Source organism: Hermetia illucens, chromosome 1 (genome assembly GCF_905115235.1).
Source record: "Hermetia illucens chromosome 1, iHerIll2.2.curated.20191125, whole genome shotgun sequence".
Taxonomy (NCBI): Eukaryota; Metazoa; Arthropoda; class Insecta; order Diptera; family Stratiomyidae; genus Hermetia; species Hermetia illucens.
The window spans coordinates 62,576,768-62,597,821 of NC_051849.1; the positions used below are offsets into that span (position 1 = coordinate 62,576,768).

At 39.4% G+C, this 21,054-nt stretch overlaps 1 protein-coding gene across 1 annotated transcript in view; it reads left to right on the forward strand.

Moving 5' to 3' along the window:
• The window catches only part of LOC119646701 (serine protease filzig), a 213,807-nt gene that overhangs the window by 181,330 nt on the left and 11,423 nt on the right, over window positions 1–21,054 (forward strand). Inside the window, exons 4-8 of the mRNA XM_038047267.1 lie at window positions 949–1,132; window positions 1,208–1,394; window positions 1,478–1,662; window positions 8,170–8,285; window positions 8,417–8,536. Of these exons, the coding sequence (XP_037903195.1) occupies window positions 949–1,132; window positions 1,208–1,394; window positions 1,478–1,662; window positions 8,170–8,285; window positions 8,417–8,536 (792 nt within the window). The remainder of the gene's footprint in view (window positions 1–948; window positions 1,133–1,207; window positions 1,395–1,477; window positions 1,663–8,169; window positions 8,286–8,416; window positions 8,537–21,054) is intronic.

The window sequence follows — 21,054 nt, forward strand, 5'->3', positions numbered from 1 at the left end:
AACTATACTTTATTTATGTCTTTGCCTGATCTCAGCAATTTATTTTTGTTTCACTGAGGTTAGTAAGAAAGTTGCCTCAAACCATATGCTTTATCTGCGCTTGGAGCCAGCATGCTAGGAAAATAACATAGTAGATTTTCACAGGTAAACTTGCAGTGATAGCTATATTTACTTCATTCGAAACGTTTTGCCAACCCAGTGTCACATTTAATATAATATTCGCCAAGAATACTTTTTCGTAAAATATCTTCCATCTATTCAGCCTTTCCCCCATCTAAAAGACATCTTTAATATTATTGCCGTCATTTTTTTCTCAGAAAAGCCAAAATATCTCAAATCTCTTGCAGAATTGGCCGTTAGCCATTATTAACTTCAAAACGATCCTTTGAAGTTTCTGGATTAATCATTTATTTTTTCGTCAAATTAAAAATGCCAAGGACAAACATCGTACGCCGACAGTATGTTATACATATTCTGAACACAATTGTTTTTGTCGTAGATTCGGTATCTATGCTCAGAAAGAAGTAGGTCATCTGCGGCTCTGATTATGTAGGCAATACTCCTTTTCCAATGGTCCTATACTGCGTGAGAAAGTCTGTATATTTTTAAGCAATTTTCTCGAATCTCGAAAACAATTCTCGTCTCTTTTATTAAAAGTTACGGAATGAGATTCGCACATCTGGGAAATTAACATACCTTTACTCCTTTCAAAACCCACATTTTGTTTTGACTTGAAAGGTTTGGAAAGAAAATAAACCCCTCAAAACCATATGTATTCCGTTTCCCCCAAATGCTTCCATTGTACGCCATACGCAGAAACCAATGACGTAAGAATGTTCCTTCTGTATACCTTGGAATCCTTCAATGAGCATTTGCAAATTGCGTTATACCCAAATTGAATATCCATATTTTCTCACAATTTAATTTTTACGTTATTTTACTTTTCAGACAATATCCACGCTGTCTGCAAGCGCCCGCCCAACAAAGAAACCCACAACCCAACCCCTAAACGATGCTGTCGAAGAGGAAGAGGAAACCGATGAAACCGAGGAAGAAGACAACGAGGTCGACGAAGACGTCATCGAGGAGACTAATGCTGCGGATCAGGTCAGCCAAGGTGGAAGAAGACTACGTGAGCATCATAAATCATATTTTGCTATTAAAAGTACAATTGAAATTTATTCCTCTCTGTTTTTTTGAAAACAAGAATGTGGCGTCCGACCGCACGTTAAATCAGGACGAATCGTTGGCGGCAAAGGTTCCACCTTCGGCGAATGGCCTTGGCAAGTTCTTGTCCGGGAATCGACGTGGCTGGGACTTTTCACGAAGAACAAATGCGGCGGAGTACTCATCACGAACAAATTCGTTATAACAGCTGCACATTGTCAGCCTGGGTATACTTACTTAAGCAATTTGTTATTCAAAATTAATTACCTCCTCATGGCCCATACTCACAAGGATAATATTGTCTTTACAGTTTCTTAGCATCATTAGTGGCTGTCTTCGGTGAATTTGATATTTCAGGCGACCTCGAGGAGAAGCGTTCGGTGACGAAGAATGTGAAGCGAGTTATTGTGCACAGGCAGTATGACGCAGCAACTTTCGAGAATGACTTAGCCCTGCTGGAACTGGAGAGCCCGATCCACTATGATACTCACATTGGTAAGTAGGTCATGGTATTTCCAAGTGCCTGGTATCTGGTGGTGAGAAATATTCCGGAATATTATGCACATACTGGAGAGTTACAGACAGTTAAAGGGTGGATTTTGCTCCATTACTGGTTGACAACAAACCAGAAAGACAATTAGTGTAGTATTAAAGGATAATTACCGTAAGATTATATTTCGGTTTATCTTCTTTCGTAGGCGCAGTTGCTATGAAATGGGTTCCAGTATACAAATTATTCCAACCTATTTCGCAGCAACTGTACTCTTAAACTTGATGATTATCAAATTATCCTTTCCAGTCTGTTAGAGAGGGAATCATGTCAACTTCTGCATGAAGTGAGCTGCACAACTTCTGTTTGTTAAAAGAATTTTCTATTTCTAAAAAGATCATAATGCAATATGTCCTTGGTCCTTTCTTATTCTTTTTCCCTCTATTCCAAGTATTCATGCCAAGCTCAAGTCCTTGCCAAAAAAATGTGGAGAAAGCTTTTCGAGGCAGATGTATTTCCTTCCAAGCTCAGAACTGCCCGAAAATATATGCAATATAAGTATCTCAATAAATAAATAAATAACTATTACGAATATGTATGAACACAAAAGCAAACACCCCTTCCGTGTAGCGACTGTTGATATGTCTTGTGCGAAGCAGGGCACGTCTAGGGAATACAATATATTTTACAAAAGATGATAGAAGTTCAGTTTTTAGGAAACAAATTCAAACTTGTACTGGGGAAAGGATTACAAACTTTAACTTTAGATGTAAGATTTTCTGGGAACCATTATCATCCCAACCCATGAAGGACCACAATGTTGAATTTAATATTAGATTTCCGGTGGAACTAGGTTAACGACGTGCATATGGGGAAGGACATGTATGTGCCTTTGGGTGCCTTCTTGCATTTACAGTTGAAGGAAGATGGAGAGAATAACCAATGAGGGTAGCTGTTGCTCTCTTATCCAAAGTAATATTTGGAAGAACTAACATGACTTGCAGGAGTCTTTGTAATTGAAAAGTTATTTGCATATCGAGAACGTTTAGGGTACAACAACGCAAACAGGGCGCAATTATAGATACAGAAATATTTTGGGGAAATTAATTTTTCTTGGAAAATAACTAGATAATAAATAAACAAAGCAGTGACGATTTTTAAGGACAAAAATTGACCCAACCAATCCTAAAATAATAACATTTTTTGATTTTCTCGAGAGCTAACTAAACAGAGGAATACTAAATACTTGACAAGAATAATCAATAATTTTTCAGTAACTTTCATTGTGGGTGGAAATGCAGTGTTACATTCGATTGAATGTCACATGCTTTTAAGGTTTTGTGTAAAACAAAGCCTTGTTAAAATCGATTCACTGTCTGCCTGTCTGTCTGTCACACGCACTTTTCTCCGAAAGGGCTAACCAATCCGCACGAGCTTCGGTGGATATGTAGGAACTCTGATATCCCACGCATACGCTGAGTGACTTAAATTTACGTGCAATTTAAAAGGTGCCCCATGCATGTAAAAGGGATGCAAATGTGGGTTATCAAATGAAACGTCTCGATTAGTGCTTTCCGAACCTGATATTATAATACTTTTGACGTGGATTGTAAAGTGCGGGAGTAAGGAATCAACATGTACACACTTAAAGTGAGGCATGACTCATTTTCGGAATCTACTCAAACCAAACAGCAGAAAAATAAGGATGGTGCGCTTATATGGAATATAGGCCTAAAGATATGTCCCATTCCAATATATGATTAAATAAATTTACTAATAGTATGTTACCAACTTTCAGAAGTTGACAGACAAACTCCACTTAAGTTTATGCCAAGAGCACACGGGCAGAAAGGACAGTATCGCGGGTACGCATGACAAGTTTCATGGAAATCCGGCTATTAGTATCAAAGATATAGCAGTTCAAATTTATCAATTTGGTATGAATTAACTGCATCCTAAGCCATCCAAATAAGACGCTGCCGTCATAATTAACGACGGTAATTGACATTCGAGTGAAATCTTAAAACTCCATTCACGAAGAAACTACTTCTCCTCAGCCCTTTTTAAGGTTTTGTGCAAAACAAAATCTTATTAAAATCGGTTTATCTCTGTCCGCCTGTCTGTTTGTCTATCTGTCTGTCACACGCATTTGCCTTGGGGGCAGTTGTAGTAGTTGACACCAAATTTGGTGAAAAGGTGGAGACTATAAACGCTCACGCATACAGCGAGTTACATAATTCTAGGTCTTATTTAGGGGGTGTAAAAGGAGGTGTACATTTTTTTCATGAAATATAGTTATGTGGGGTGTCAAATGGAACGTCTCGATTAGTACTTTCCGGAGCTGGTTTTAGTTTTGACATTTGTTGGTAAGGTGGGGAGTGCGGGTGGTTGAAAATTGATCATTTCTTTAGCCGACCCATTCTCACAAACTACCTAACCAAAAAATCTGAAAAATATCGAAGAGGTCGCTACTATATGACGCCTAGGCTACGAAATACCGTCCGTACCGATATTTGTTCCAATAAAGTTAATAATACAGGGTGCGGCAGCATAACTCCCTTTTTCCAAAACTCAATAAAAACTATTGTATGCATCGGAAAATATTTATTTATTTTTTATAATGTAGGTACATGTCTAAAGTTTTTATTTACATTGTTTTGAAGATAAAATCTGTTAGGTGTTAGGTCCCCCATTCTCCATACATTGCGTAAACCGATTTCTGGCGTTTGTCATGACTCTTGTTGGCATAGCAGGGGTTATGTTGGCAATTGCTTCTTGGATGTTGGTCTTCCAATCTTGTAGGGTTCTTGGACGGTTCACATAAACACGGGATTTCAAAAAACCCCATAGAAAAAAATCACAAGGGGACAGATCGGGAGAGCGTGCCGGCCATTCCAAATCGCCTCTAATTGAGATAAGGCGCTCTGGAAAGTGTTCCCTCAAAACAGCCATCGATGCTCTTGAAGTGTGTGCTGTTGCACCATCTTGTTGGAACCAAGTGTCCCCCAAATCCAAATTTTCTAGCCGTGGGAAAAAAAAATTCTGTAGCATGTTTACATACCGGTCCGAATTCACTGTCACTGTAACCTCATTTTCCTCAAAAAACCAGGGACCAATAATTCCAGCTGAGGAAATTGCACACCACACTGTGACTTTGGGTGAATGCAAAGGCTTTTGATGCAATTCTCGACGGTTGGTGTCAGCCCAGTAGCGCATGTTTTGTTTGTTAACCGACCCACACAAATGAAAATGGGGTTCATCGCTAAAAAAAACAATAGCACCCTCGGGAACGACATCAAGAAGAAGCTCACACGCGTTCATCCGAGAATTGAAGTCACGTTCTGAAAGCTCCTGCACTATCGCCATCTTATAGGGATGAAAATGACGATCATCACGAAGAATTCTTCTCACAGAACGATCGGATTGTCCAAGGGCAGATGTGTGTTTGCGCGCAGAACGCCGTGGCGATCGCAACATTGACGCTCTCACTGCTTCAATGTTCTCAGGTGATCTAACGGGCCGAGGGACTCCAATTCTTCCTTTTGTCGCACTTGCAGTTTGTCTGAATGTAGTGACCCATGTAACAATTGATTTGCGGTCTGAGACGAGAGCCAACGGGGCTAAATTAAAGCGATTCCGAAATGCACGCTGTGTTGCAATAACCGAACATCCGCTTGAAAAGTAAACCTCAACGGCAAAGGCACGCTCCTCACTATTCCAACGCATGATGGCGACTGAACCCTGTCGCGACAAAACTTTACAGTATCCCCTCTTGAACGAGACCACTAGCGCTCCGCTATGACATCAACTAACTGAGTGGCGCGCATTTTAAAAAAGGAAGTTATGCTGCCGCACCCTGTATAACACAATCATAAGCCATTGACGAAAATGGAAGTTCATTGTCGGGAAATCAGTCCGCCAGACCCGGATCACGAAAACCATTTGTGAAGCATAATGAATTCCCGGAAACCACAAATTTAACGCCTTATACGGCAAGCGAGGAACAATTTTGATAAATTCTTTATTTCATACCGGAGTCACTACCTTAACCGCCCATCAACTCCTCAGCTGCACAATAAATAACATTAACCTATTATAGGTATTACATGTCGGTTCAGTTTCAAGTGACCTCCTTCTCTTCCTTGCAAAGTTCCTCTATTTCTCTCTAACTTTGCAATAATTCTCACCCCACGGCTAACCCAATAAACGAATCCCCAGATTACTTCACGTTTGCCTATTGTTTTTTTGAGCAACTGCCCCAGCTTTCATTTGAATAACACCTGAAACCGTCTTAACCCCACTATATTTAGAGTCCCTTGTTAAGGTAGACCTAAACCAAACACCGATTGTTACCGCGTTGATAATAATGATCATCAAACTCTCTTTCGCTCACTCTCAACTTTTGCACAATTAGAACGATGTTCTCATTTGTTCCACTTCTTTCATATCTGCACGTTTACCCTGTTTGGTTCAATTTCTAAATCCGCACCTTCGTTTGGAATATGGCGCTTGAGAATAAGCTGTAAATACTAAAATCTCTGTAGAACTAGCGTATCGAAAAGTGCATTGAAACCCAGTGAATTCTAGGTTTTGAAACCTCTATTCCTTCGTAAACTAAAGGAGACCCTGCATTTCTTCCACGAAATTAGCAAATCTGACTGAAGGCTTTATTTTTCTCTTTTTTTTTTGTAATTCAGTAAGCAAAGACCTCCATGCCTACAAAGTAATATAAGTGTTGTGAAAAAAATTGGCTCCGGACTTCGTTCCAAATATTTAGAAATGTTTAAAATACTCCAAACAAAGTCGACACCATATTGAATGTGTGGGCTACCAAAATAGAGAAGTCTATGGACATTTTCTACGTCGTAGCTTTCAGCGCCGCTTTATCCAGTTTCTAAAAGATCGAAAATATCTACACTCTCTTTCAAAGGAGTCTTTCGAGTTCCACCGGCTTGTCAGTGAGAGCAGCAATATTGATTGCGCAGGCAAGAATTACTGAAACGGATGGCCTAGTATTTTTCTGTGGCTTTTTAATCAACGATGTAACCATTTTTGTAATAACATTGAATGCGTTTTCATGGTCAGATTGTCGCGGGATCTGTCACCAAGAAAAATGAAGTAGGATTCAGCATACCACATTAATACGTAAATTATCCAGTCATTTTACACTGAATTAGGCTTAGGATGCCGTAATCACATATTAGATTTGAATCTTTTATACATCTTCGTACATTTATAAAACCGCAATAAAGTGCAATTTGACATCATTGAGTATCTTCTTAGCTACATACACATGGTACTTCTAGCATTCCATCATTTGTGCTACCTGTCGCGGCATTCCAACATTTTTAAACCAGCAAAGTGCTGCTGTTACCAGGTCCTGCGCTATACTCGTGTGTGGATATCAGTCAGTATTCTGAGGGACCCTAGTTTTCCGTAAATGGCGTGCCTTGCTCTAAATGTTCACTTTCTAAGCATAAGCATCGGTCGGGGGCCTTCCAACCTCCAATAGCATTGATCAGAAAAAGGAGCTTATTATATGCCAATTTATACATAAATTGATATGCGAAGTGATTCCTTATTTATAAGTTGAAAGTAGAGTTGGTTGAGTCATATCAATTTGTGGAATTCCGCTCTTAAAGAAAAGTCACTCACGTTGGGCGCCTAAAAAAACATTTGCTTGACCGCTGAATGACAAAATATGTATATCAGAACTCATACAAGTACTCTCCGTACAACCCTAACATATTCCGGGAAAACTGTATAGTGTGAGTAATTTATTTTACTTAATGGCAAATCAATGACATTGGGCGCTTATATTTCAAAGTTGGTTTCATAACAACATAAATATGAATTATTCATAGTTCAAACGGGATCTTATGAAAAGTTACAAAACAAGGCGTGTACAGACTGCAAACCAAAAATTATAACACCCTTGACAAAGCAAATCTGTTACGTTTTGTTGTTTTCCACTTGGTTTGAATTTTGCCATTGAAATAGTACCCATACGCGGAAGTAATTTCCAATTATAATTGGATATCAAACATAAACACCTGAAAATCAATATTGCCTCATCCATAATAGATACTTCGACCATCTGCTTTCCTATATTTGGTGAAATATTCGAGGACCATTAGTGGAGTCTTTCTCACATTAAAGTTTTATCATGTCCTTGGTGAGATCTCAGATAGAAAGTTAAGGGAAGTTTCCAGTAATGTTGTTGAATTAGGTTAAGTGGGGTCATGGCTAAGTATACTTCCGTTTTGACACATTATATCATTCCATTCCATTTCTTCTAACCAACCTAAAGGTAGTACAACCCAAAATACGTAATAATAATGCCTTCATAAAAGATACTCGCACACATATCAAAGCTATGAATAAATCCATTTCAAAATTTGCAATGTGTCAGCTCCCACGTTATTCACATCACCTAATAGTTCTTTTTAAGGATCTGCTTCGAATGAATTTACTCATGCACTTCCTTCCTGTTCCTTTACATTTACTTCCAGTGCCAATTTGCATGCCTTCAGATACAGCAGATTTCACAGGAAGGATGGCAACAGTCACAGGATGGGGACGTCTTAAATATGGAGGTGGCGTACCAACAATTTTACAGGAAGTACAGGTAAATATAGATTTTACAGTTTTTGTGCGCTTCAAGAATATAAAGATATTTTCAAGCACGACTAGTTCACTGTATCTGCTTTCGTCGTTGTAGCGTTATCTTTCTATTGTCACACCGTATTGTATTTTTAGGTCCCAATTATAGAGAACAGCGTTTGTCAGGAAATGTTCCATACTGCAGGACATAAAAAGAAGATTTTACCATCGTTTTTGTGTGCCGGTTATGCGAATGGCATGAAAGATTCATGTGAGGTAAGAACATATAATGTAACTTTATCAAAGTTTGGTGGAGGTGGACAATATTTTCATAAAATCCTGGAAAATGAAATGCTGTGTAGGTTGAAGTTTGGGTATGTATTTCTAAAGGGAAACAAAAAATAAAAAGTATAATTAATTAGCTTCAAATATGGAATGTATAGGACTTCAAAGACTTCGACATTAAGGAAAAATATGTGTTTGATGTACCGTAAAGGCACTGTTAAAATAAACAGCATTTTTTGTTGACTTCATTATAATAATGTTCGTTATATTATGGACGTCATTACCATTCTCCTGTAGTACTACTGAAATCAGAAATTCAATTGCAAAGAAACTGTCTAAATTGATAGCACTCTCAGGTGAAGTTGGAATATTAAGCAAGGAGCATACAACCCATACCACTTACGAAAAGGAAAAGAAACCTGAGATGTCTAATATGGCAAAGGATACCATTCTGCAAATACACTAGACCTGCCTTGAAAGTGCTATAAGTACCTCCTCTCTGTCTGGTATTGATTGAGCCTTGCGTAAACTAAACTTTTCCCTCTTACCCAAAGGGAATCGGGTTCGACTTAAGATAACCTTACTTAAATTTTATTTTCCATTACGACCCACAGAATCGATTCAATCTACCCTTGCTCAACACCAACTTCTGCTCTTGAATTATGCTTCGAAGGAATAAGAAATTCATGCGATTGCATGCTCAGTTGAGTATCAAATTACTTGTATGTCTACATGTAGGACGTACGAGACCGTAACACATTCCCTGCTGTATATTTTAACAATTGAAAGGAGGAAATGATTAGATACGGTATATATCACTGAACATAATCAGACCCTTTGATGTTCCACCCCAGCGTACAGTAAACGTTGTGGTGCTTTGCGCTTGAATCATGAAGGACTCAATCGCAAGACTGTTCATTGGTGTGCAAATATTTCCATTAGTAATAGGGTTGAGAATTCCTCTGTATTACAAGGTGCCAACTTCAAATATTTGGTGCAAATAACACCAAATAGTATAAGATCTTCACATAAAGAAGACGAAAATTTGTAAGGCCGATACAAATTGTGGTATATTTCGTGACGTCAACTTTATATTGTGAAATTGGACAGTATCCATTTTAGTCTTCCTTTGATTTCATTTTCATTTTCGCAAATATGCTGATAGATATACTGACTGAAACTCATTCGTTTGGTTGTCAACTTTTATGTATTCTCAAAATATTAAGCAATTTTGCTTACTTCTTTACTCTACTTCAGTAACATTTTACAATAGAGATTTCACCGTCGTCGTCATTACACTTTTAAGGAACCCCTCAAACTTAACTTCCTACCGGCAATGCCTGCAGTTGCCTTCTTCATGGACAAATTAACCTAATTGTGAGATTCAAGTGTTCTCCTACTGGCATACGTCTCTCAGTTTTTCCAACGTATATCCTTTAAAGAATTTGCTACAGCTCATACAGTTCATGATTGTACCATATTTGTTCCTACTTTTCGCTCAAGGACCCGCCTATCAAAGACATTCTTTCAGTTCACGGATAGGTGATAATAGTTCATGTCTCGTACCTGAAACAGCATAGGTCCTATTAATGATTTATAGACTTAGAGCTTTATTTTCTTGTGTATATATAGCTAGTTTCCAGGGTCGCTTCCTTCCTTCAGTTTCGTATCCTGATTTGCCCCTAACCACTTATCTAAGATGGTCCAATACTCTAATTTAGACCTGAGCGTCCTTTCTATATTGCTTCCAATTCTCTTGATCAACTGACTGTGTTCTACAGTTCGATATAGTCAGAAAGTCTTCGCTAGCTAGGTCAGGCCTCCTAGCGTTTTCGTAGCATGACAGTTGAGCGATTGCCTGGAGCCCGACCATTCAATACCCTTTTGTTATTCTTGATGCGTCCAGTCGAGTCTCCGAAGTAATGTTAAATATGACTCTTCCAACTCATCAAACTGGCCATACAACTTCTCGTTGCATCATGTTCGCCAGGCGCCACCTTGCTTGATTGGAAAGGAGAAACCAACTTCAAGCACTCATGCCTGTTGCTAGGCTCATGCACTATCCCCTGAAATCGCCTATTCAATGGGCTCCCACCGATGACGTTCGCAGTCCTTCGCTAATCTGGAAACACATTCCAGAGGTAGGGAATGGACATATCGCTCGTTGAGGTAAACCTTACCTAGGTGCCTTCGTCTGAGATCTGAGGAAGCTGGGCCAATCCATCCCAATTTTTTCCATGTGTTTTGCTTCCCAGCAGCACCCTAAAGACTGGTCATGTAGATCTATTTACTTGTTTGATGTTGAGGTTGTTCTGTTTTCATCTTTTTTCGGTTAGAAATTTCCTCTTATTTGGCTTAAGAGTTTTGCTCAGTATTTTTAACCCGACATCTTTCACTCTCTTCATCATTTCTTGGAACACATCTATTAATCTTGCAAGGGATTTGGGCAACATCATCTTCAGATGCTAGCCGCCGCGCTGACTTTACCTATAGGGTACCACTTACATCGTATACAAATAGCTGGAAAGCATTGATTTTGTATTTCCATCATTTTTCTAATATTTGCGAGCTGTAAAATCTTGCAATTTTCCATATTTCCCTAAGCTTGATAATCCCCGATTCATAGAATGACCTGTGTTTATTGGTGAAAAGCAAAATTTAACGTGGGTTCGTTCAGGGAGTTTTAAAAAGAGAGGAACCAGTGTAAGTCTGACGGGACAGTACTTCCCATCTTAGCACACAGGGAGGATTGATGAGCTCCCGATATTTCTGGATGGGAGATGCACCCAAACTTCATAACAAATAACCCCACGACGCTCGGAGTATAACCTCCATTTAATAAAGTTCTACTTCTGAGGTGGTTCGAAGGGGACCACGACCGTTTGAGTTATACATTTTTGTAAATGATCCACTTTTCATAATCAGTTATTATCCTTTTCCAAAATGCATCATTTTATTGATATTTGAGTTCACGCAAAATTTAAATATTGAGCTTGCTTACGCGTCATAGTTCCTTTAGGTACAAATGGACATTTTTTGGCTAACCTTTGTTTTGTATTGCAACATGGCTTTGACTTGATCACTGACATAATTTGATCGTATCAATCTCGGTGAGTCGCCCTGACTGAGGAGCACCTTCCCATCGCGGAAACGAGTTTTGACACTTTGCTTTCCTGGAGCATTGTCACCATGAACTCCATACAAATTTTCATGGGATCCACTCATTTTCTTGGCCTTGCGGAAATAAAATAGAAATATACAACGGAAATGCAAAGTTTGGTCGACCATTTCCAACTTGTTTTGAAATTTCAGAAACCCGACCAAACCAAATTAAAGAAAGCAAGAGGTGAGGGGATTTTTTTTTTTTTTTTGATTAGGGACAACCCTATTGTTATTATGTGCAGATACCTCAGTGCTTACAATCTCACGACGATATCTGCAAATAGAAATAATGAAACACAAGAATTGAAGTAATAAAAACTTGTTGTTTCTTTTTCGTTGGTGTGGGTATTTATTCTTGCAAATACCGATATTTCGGGAACCACTTGTTCCCTTCATCAGTGCTAACAAGATCAAGTCAATGAAACAAATGCATGCGCGTATAAGACCGCACTGGGCCCCAATAAGGATCAGTTGCGACTGTGCCAAGTTAGTTTCACTTATGATTTGTTTTTCACTTCGCTATTCTTGCTACCCATAGCAGTGGTAAATGTATAGTGCAAACGTGGTATAAAATTGTTCGTACGATAATACCTCCTGCGAATCTTCTTTCATCTGGATGAACCACAACAACCAATATCCGGCATACCTAGCCTTAATAAGGAACTCATGGTCCACCAATTCGATTTCCCTAAAAGCTACGCCATCGATCCATCTCAGAGAAGATCTGCTTCGTCTTCTTTTTCTACCATAGATATTTCCTTTATAGACTTTCTGGGCTCGATCATCCTCATTAAGTGACCCGCCCATCGTATCCTATTGAGACGGAATTTATCCATAACTTGACGGTCATGGTATCGCTCATAGATTTCGTCGTTATGTAGGGTACGGAATCGTCCATCCTCATGCAGGGGGCCAAAAATTCTTTGGAGGATTCTTCTCTCGAACGCGGCCAAGAGTTCGCAATTCTTCTTGCTAAGAACTCAAGTCTCCGAGGAATACATGAGGACTGGTAAGATCATTGTCTTGTACAGTAAAAGCTTTGACCCTATGGTGAGACGTTTCGAGCGAACAGTTTTTGTAAGCTGAAATGAACACAGCAGAACCTTATTAACAAAGATGATTGGATGGAAAATACCAAATACGGGATATATGTATAACTTGAAAGCTTTTTCTTCTCTGGCGTTCAAATCACCATTTATTTCGGACGATTCAAGCCACTTTAGTCGCAATTAGGAGCTACAAAACCAATTTCCGAAATTTTAATTTAAAGGTACAGGAAAAAATCTTTTCTTTATTAAATCACTGCCGGTGATAGAATTTGAATTTCTTATAATATCCTGCGTGGAAAAGTATTCAAAATTCGCCACAAAAGACGAGCGAAACGGAAAATCCTGATGATTAATTCATTCAAAAATTTTCCGGCTAAAATAAATGCTCAAAATTCAGAGGAAAATTGCCTTTTCATCTGGATAAACCTAACGGAATCAATTATTCATTTCATATTCTTTTGTTCAGTGTGAATCTGATTCCTTATTCTCAAACGTACTTTCTTTGCTTCAACAGTTTTTCTGAATTCCAAATTCCATTCAATCAATGTTAAGGAGATAATGCCGTCGCCGTTGCCCCGTACATAGACAGCACGAAATAACAATAATAGTTTCAGGATGCACGCTTTTGTAAACTGATCGCCCACACATCCCTTTTTGTATCATAGCCAATTACATACCAGAACTGCATTGTGTTCTTCAACAAACAAATTAAATTCTTGAACTTGTGCGTTTTATTGTTGGCTTCAATATTATTCAAACCCACACGCTCCAATTACTGAATCAGGAATCCTAAAATTATTGTAAGTTACTTGTACCCTTAGTATTGACTCCTTTTCCTTCCATCTCTTGTCTGGTTTCCATGTTTCATTACCACAGAAAAATTTTCATCTTTCTATGCTGTCCATGATCCAGCTTCTCTTGAGGATTTAATTAAATGTTTGGAAATTCATGAAGCCTAATATTAACTAACCCACAAACAATTTACGGATGGTCGAATTTCATTGTTGGAATAGGAAGATGGATATAGTCTTTGCTTTGCTACCGTATTCTTTAAATTAAATTTAATTATGGTTTTTAGTACGGTGAACGGCATCAAAAACACTGTTTCGTCAACTTTTTGTTAGAAGAACTCGTTTGAATTTATTAGATGAAATCCAAATATGCACTGCCATTTTGAAGGATCATTGGAGCACTACAGTGCCAGCAAAACATATATAAATTGAAACACCACTAATTGCTTGATTTTATATATGAACTTTGTTTTCTCTTTATGAATCTATCTTTATACCGAATAATGGTGAATAGTCGGTATATCAACCAAATTCTCAAATTAGCAGGCAATCGATTTTCCCCATGAGTATCATCTTGGACGTTCCTCGTCCGTTCATTTCCTATGCGGCCTAATCAAAGTTACCCAATTGCATCTAATTCGCCAATCAACTGATCTCAACCACTGAGTCAAGGATTCGTCAAATGTTCTTTAAATGGCATTATTTGTAAGAAACTTAGGGAAAGTTCAATTTGTGCAACCACTAGGAATCAAACTTATGATATAATATTTCTACAGACATGAAGCACTACCTCCCGTACAAGGTGAATGAATACCAGTCACGACCGTTCATAATACCGGTCCAACTGGTAACTTCAAGAACCGTCTAAAATATCCACCGCAAAAGAACACATACTCGTCTTTGAAATAACGACCCCGAACATTGCGCTCGAAGGACCTCCGGCCCAAATAAACTCCTTCATAAGTATAATAGGTTGTATACCCGGATGGCTAAGTGGTTAAAGCGCTAGGGTCTCGCAAAGAAGGTTGGGGTTTAAATGTCACTGGTGGTAGAGGGATTTGTATTGTAATTGGATGCCGGACACCAGTCGACTCAGCTGTGAATGAGTACCTGAGTCACATCAAGGTGATAGCCACGGGCGAACGCAATGCCAACCACATTGTCTCCTACAGTCTATTATAGTGCACCGAAAGTTATCAATACAGGATCACCACCCAAGATATGAAAGTCATCCGCCTTAGGAACAGACACTACCGAAAAAAAACTTTTGTTGTGCCATTGATGTAAGCACTTTTGAAATGTCTAAAATCCGTAAGGTAACAATATGCTCAGCACAATGCAACATTCAACAATCTTCTTTTCCTTTATTTGTCCCGTTTACAAGCAGGGTCGGCTCGTCGTGATCGGTTGCGCCATTTGATTTTACCAAAGGTCTGATCTGGATGTAGTCGTGAAACTATCAAATCACCATGTAGCGTATAAGGCCACCGTTGTTTCCGCCGGCCTTTTGGTCACTTGCCATCTTCGACGTTCAGACCTATCTTGCCGAGTGAATTCTATTTAGCACGAATTAATGTTTCCACGATCTGTGCAATAATGAAAATGTAAATTAGAGCTGTCGCATAATAACCCTGGCCAACATGTTCACGATCCAGGAAAGCTTTCACCACTAACTATAATTAGCAAACTGGGGGACACAGTCAACTGGGGTAGTCTTTCGCAACGAATATGCGACCGAAAATACTGAAAGGGACACTGCAGGTGTGGCCGGATTTCGTAAAGTTATATTCAAAAACTCTAAGTTATTATCGCTTGAAAAAAGCTGAATGAGAACCAGATAACCAATGAAATCAGTTGCCTATCTAAAATTGAATCGAAGCGCATCCAGAAATGCCTATTCAGCGTCGTTAGGGAGTTATATTTTACGGTGTATTTTAAGTCAACATATTTTTAAGATTATTGCTGAGGTAAGAAGTGAAGGCGGATGATCATAAGCAATGAAGTAAGTTCGTTAATTGAGCATTGAACATTTTGGCCGGAATACTCCAAATTGTGAAACAAAAATTTGGCTACTAACGAACGTCCGTCAATTGGGTGCCGCGATCATGTGACTTAACACTCCTTGAACATTTTCTTTGGAGTTACGTGAAATCTTTAGCTTGCGCTAATAAAGTAACTGCTCTGGACTTGTTCAACGCCATCGTTCGAGACCCTTCAACAGCTTCAGCACAGCCAGTGAAGCGCAGCGGTCATTTGAATGCTAATATGATGATTGATAATGATATGAATGTAGCTGCAATGAAAAGTCACAATCAATTTGATATCTTAGGCCAGTCGAGAGAAACATACGAAGGCTCACTCAACAGCAGAAATGGATCAATATTAGTACGAAAGTCGTAATTGGAAGAGTACGTCCAAGGAAGCCAAAACTCAAAACTTACTGGAAATTTTCCATAAGAATGGGGTTGCTTTCAACCAACTGCTTATCCAAGGCTTTTCCCTCTTCGATTTCATGTTAATTGTTTTGCCACTTCCTATGGCGGTGAATTTATTTCGAATTGATTCGACAGGATTTCGGGTACGGATAATATTAGTTACTCCTTCGTAAATGGGGAAGTCAAACTCATAACCGGTGGAAATCGGGGCGGATTCTGACCTCCTAATTGCTGTTTTGTCGACACTTTATAAAGCCATATTATTCAACCTACTGAAAAGAAAGCAAAAGTGGCAGTGAATAGGTCACAGATTGAGAAAGGGCCTACAGTGTGATATCCATACAATCACTGGAAAGCTCACGAGTCGGTCACCCTAGAGCTGCATAGCACAAAACGACGGAGAAGGGGGGCGAACAATTCCTAGGGAGAGCTGAAGAATATTACTAGACCCCAACGCAGATGGCGCTTACACATAAAAGCTTATCGCAACCAGACGAAGCAAAGAAATAAATATTTTTCAAATTTGTAATGAATTCGAAGATGGGGACGATATAATAATAACCCATATTGACTTTTGTTACCCACAAGAACAAAACTATAAGAACCATCCGTAAATTAGTCGAATTTTGACCATTCAGCTCTTTCACCATCAAAGCGCAGTTTCATTGATACGTGCTTGCTCGGTTCGAAAAGGTTGGTTTGGTTCTTGACGCTTTGCTCTCCCTCACGCTATGATCAGAAATCGTGTCTATTAAGCCTGGTGATTTTGAAACTTGTGCCAAAATTGGCGTCACAACCCAAATATTTCACGACAAGGATACTGGCATACGATATCATTTCATCTACTACAATAATCGTGCACACACTGACTCGAGGTTTAGACTAGTACCACAAGGACCTTCCCGGAATTTAGCTGTAAGTAACGCTCAAGAATGTTTTGAGTGGCTCATGTGCAATTGCTACCTATAATGGACATCAAACTAACATCCTGCCCGCTTTACTTCATATGATAGTGTCTATTCAGAGTAACGTCCATAACGTCCAAAGTCGCTGATTTCGATAAGGTGCGCGTCCTGTATCTCACAAATTTGCAATTATTTCTGCGCGGCTATCTACCATGCTAAAATAGTAGTCCTGTTGAATGGTTTCCCATAAGCTGCGTCATGGGTTTTGATTTAACCCATGTGCACATAACACAGTTTTTTACGGTTGCCTTCTTGCCCACTATCGCTATAATGCCTGCAGTTTGGAGTTTTAAAGATCGGTTTGATTTAGAAACGAGTTTACGACGCTCCTCATGGCTAACACCATGATTCCACGTTTTATCTGAGTTGGTATCTACACCCTAGTACTTTTCCATATAGTGTTCGTCAGTTTCCTAAAAAAATAGAGACCTCAGCCTTTCGAGGGCATCCTCCCCAATACTAAGTTTGCTGGACTCTCCATTGAATGAACGATTAACTATTGACGAGTGAAATAACGACGATTCTGCATTAAACTGATTCAGGACGATTTCGGAGTCCGTTCAGTAAAATTAAACATTCGGACTTCTATGTCACGTTTAAGCCAATAAACCAATTTAGCCGGTAACCTTGTCAACGTTACTGTTTTCAGTGATGCACGTCAGTCTTTATTCATAGCAAATAAACAGTGCGAATTTTATCTACCTTCTATCTGAATAACTCGAAAATGTACCATTTGACCTCTGAATCATTCGAAATCATTCATGCAACTGTTTTTAGATACCTCCCCTCAAATATTTCACGAGGTTCAAGTCCTTACAATATCTTCAGCATTCCTTAGGACACCTTGATAATTCCATCTTCAGTTCTAGGAGCATTTCTTCATCCCACCCTATTTTGAACTTCTACAGTTTCTAACGGAAGATCTGGGTAGTAACTGAAACTGGTGCCATCAATCCTATGGCTATATACGGTTCCCATTCACTCCTTGATGGGGTAAAGCGTGTCAACCGCACCTTCGGACGATCGCTCATGGCTCGCTGAAATACACTTCAGCTTTTTTTCCTGGAAGTGCTCTTGGGATGACTCTGTCATCGGCCTTTTTGGTAGAGTTGCATGTCGTAACCAGCAAGGCAATTTTCGCCCCTCCCTAATGTGTGACTGATCCACTGCCACTTCCGCCTTCCGATCACATCACGTACGCGAATCTGGCCTGTGTGCCCGCCAAGTCGTTCGTTTGAGATAGTAATACCTGTTCAATTCAAATGGGCGAATAAATGGGCACTGATCTCTTCTAACCTATTTTGCGATTCATCTATCATATCAGCATATCATATTTCTCTCTCTTTCATGCGTTACGTCCAGCTAAGGTTCTCAACAGAAATATTTAAAGTAGGTTGTTGTTGTTGGCACAACATTCGCAAAGCTTAAGACCTGGTCACTGGAAGATTATGTTAACTTGTTGCTGTTCTAAATGGTTTCTGGAAGGGGTTGAGTATCTGACATCACATCATCCATATAAAAATCTTTTTTTGCGATGACAACTGCTGCACATGTTTTATAATTAGATGCGACCCAATGGAAGTACCACACGTGGTCGTATTCAGTTATTAACATCTCAAAGACTTACTAGGTTCATTTCGCGATAGCATTAACCAGAAACCGTTGTCTTCTTCCGACCGCATGACTTGCCGATACATCTTTTCAATGTTGGTAGACAAACGAAACCAGATAATATGAAAATGATGAATGGTAGTAATTGAATTGGCTGGCCGCTAATACATCGTTCAAACTATATCCAGAAGCGATTTTCGCAGAGGCGTCTGGAACGACTTTAAGCATAGTGATTGGTAGATTTGAGGATACAATAATGAGAAAAAAAATATTGTAAAGTTAGAATACTTCTTGTATCCATACACTTACTTTCTGTCTGCGTGATTCAGGATTTCGTTCAAATTTCAGTTCTGCTTGGAGAAATCATTATATTTTCAGATGCACTAAGTTTACCAAGATCTTCTTTGAAAGGAAGTCTCACAAGGGAACATCTATTGGTCATTCTTCTCATGTCTTGAATAAAATGAATCACTCTTCATTTTTAAGGTTTTGTGGAAAACCTATCAAATTTAGTGGAAATCTATCATTAACAAAGTTATAAAAGATCGAATTTGTCGCTTCTTTGCAAATTCAAGACTGAATGTGGATATTCTCATATAATATATGGGTGTTTAGTTTCATAAGTTTTTTACTTAACCATAAGTTTTACAGCTAGTAATTGAAAACTATTTTAATGACTGCAAACGAACAACAAGTCTAACAATTCGTAATTCAAGCTTTTATTATCTAGAATACAAAAACACCTGTCACCGCGGAAAAGTTAAAGGCAGAATCGGCAATTATTTTTCCCCTGTCATTCTGCCTCCAACTAATGGCACTCTTTCTCGCCCGCTCTCCACTCCTGTGGCGAGTTCTAAAAAAGTGTGGAGAGCGCCGTTGGCGTCATCTCACCGCTCACATTCGCCACATTCGAAATAAGTTTCGAATGCCGCGAATCCTGCCGCGCCATATCACTCCGCCCCCAGATGAAACCGAGGGATTTCAGCGACCGAATCCGGAATTGCGTTCCTCATCAGTCCGTGAACGCAACGTTGTTTTAGGGCGCACACAGACCTCGGCCATACATTCGGCCTTTCGCAAGGAAGTGTTCCACGCGGTTCACGACTTAGCGCATCCAGGCATCAGGTCAAAAAATCGGTTAGTCACCGATAAATACTTCTGGCCCTCCATGAACAAGGATGTCAATTCCTGGCGCAGAGAGTGCGGCGCATGCCAAAAGTGTAAAGTCACCAGGTATGTAAGGAAAGAAGTGGGCTCATTCCCCCGCACTACCAAGCCGTTCCACACAATAGACCTCAACATAGTAGGGCCTTTGCGAGACTCGCCCGGTTACAAGCCCAACATTCGAAATAAGTTTCAAATGCCGCGAATCCTGCCGCACCACAGGTGTATTAGATGCTACGTACTAATGGAAACACACTCAAATGATATATTATTATAAAAGAAACACTCAAACCTTTTATACCTGAAGCGTCCAGCTTTCGGTTTCCCGGCTTGTTTGTGTTGTAGTTGCCAGTAATATACATCCTGTTTCATCTAAATTCGAAAAATATTCTATATGATCACCTTGCTTGGAATTATCGGTGTTGAAGATGCTACATGTAACATGTTTTAGATAAGATGTTGCAACACTTCATTGCCCAGCATGAGAACAGCTAATAGTTCGTAGTAGATATCAGCCCCGAAAAGTAAGTTGGTCCGGCTTGCCCGGTCCAACTTAGGATCGCTCAGCTGAATGTTACCCGGTATGGAGCAAGTGTTGCTGTCCACACCTTACGATGGTTAAGAAGATCTTACACGCGAAAATACGTCTATAATATGATTACCTTAACCTTTTGCTGCGCTAACAACACATATTATAATCACAGTTTTGTCCGCGATTTCTGCTGAGTTTTCATTTCTACCAATTAGCTTTTTTGAAAAAATAAGAGGTTCCTTCCAGGGCAGAAGCAACTCATCAGATCCTGTCTCATCTCTGCCGTAAGAGTAGCGTGACCGAAGCGGTTCACAACTGTTAACGCTGGTAAATATGATGTAGGTGAGCATTACAGCGAACGTGCATCCACCATACTATAAACCGTATACCGTCTTCGTCCCTTATTTTTAGTTACGTGGGTGGTAAACTCAAAAAGAGGCGTCGGTTTGAGCACATTGTTCTCCAGTTGGTCCGAGCCGATATCAAGTGGATGCAAACTTAAAAAAAATATTGCGGTTTTGACCGATGAGTGTGGCAGCAGAGTGGACAATTGCAGGAACGCTTTAGCCCTTACAGTTTTTGCACTGTAAAGATTGATTGTCTTTGCGGTTGCTTCTGCTTTCTCCAGAAATGCGATGTACTATGCACTGTGGTTCTCCTAGTGAACTCAAGGTTTGTTCGCACAGAATGTTCGTTACTTTGTCGAGATTTTTCAATAAATTATGTATAAAATAAGATGGGATCCCAATTCTTAATGTTTATTAGCCTATTAGCTTAAAAGCCATTTTGGTAATACAATC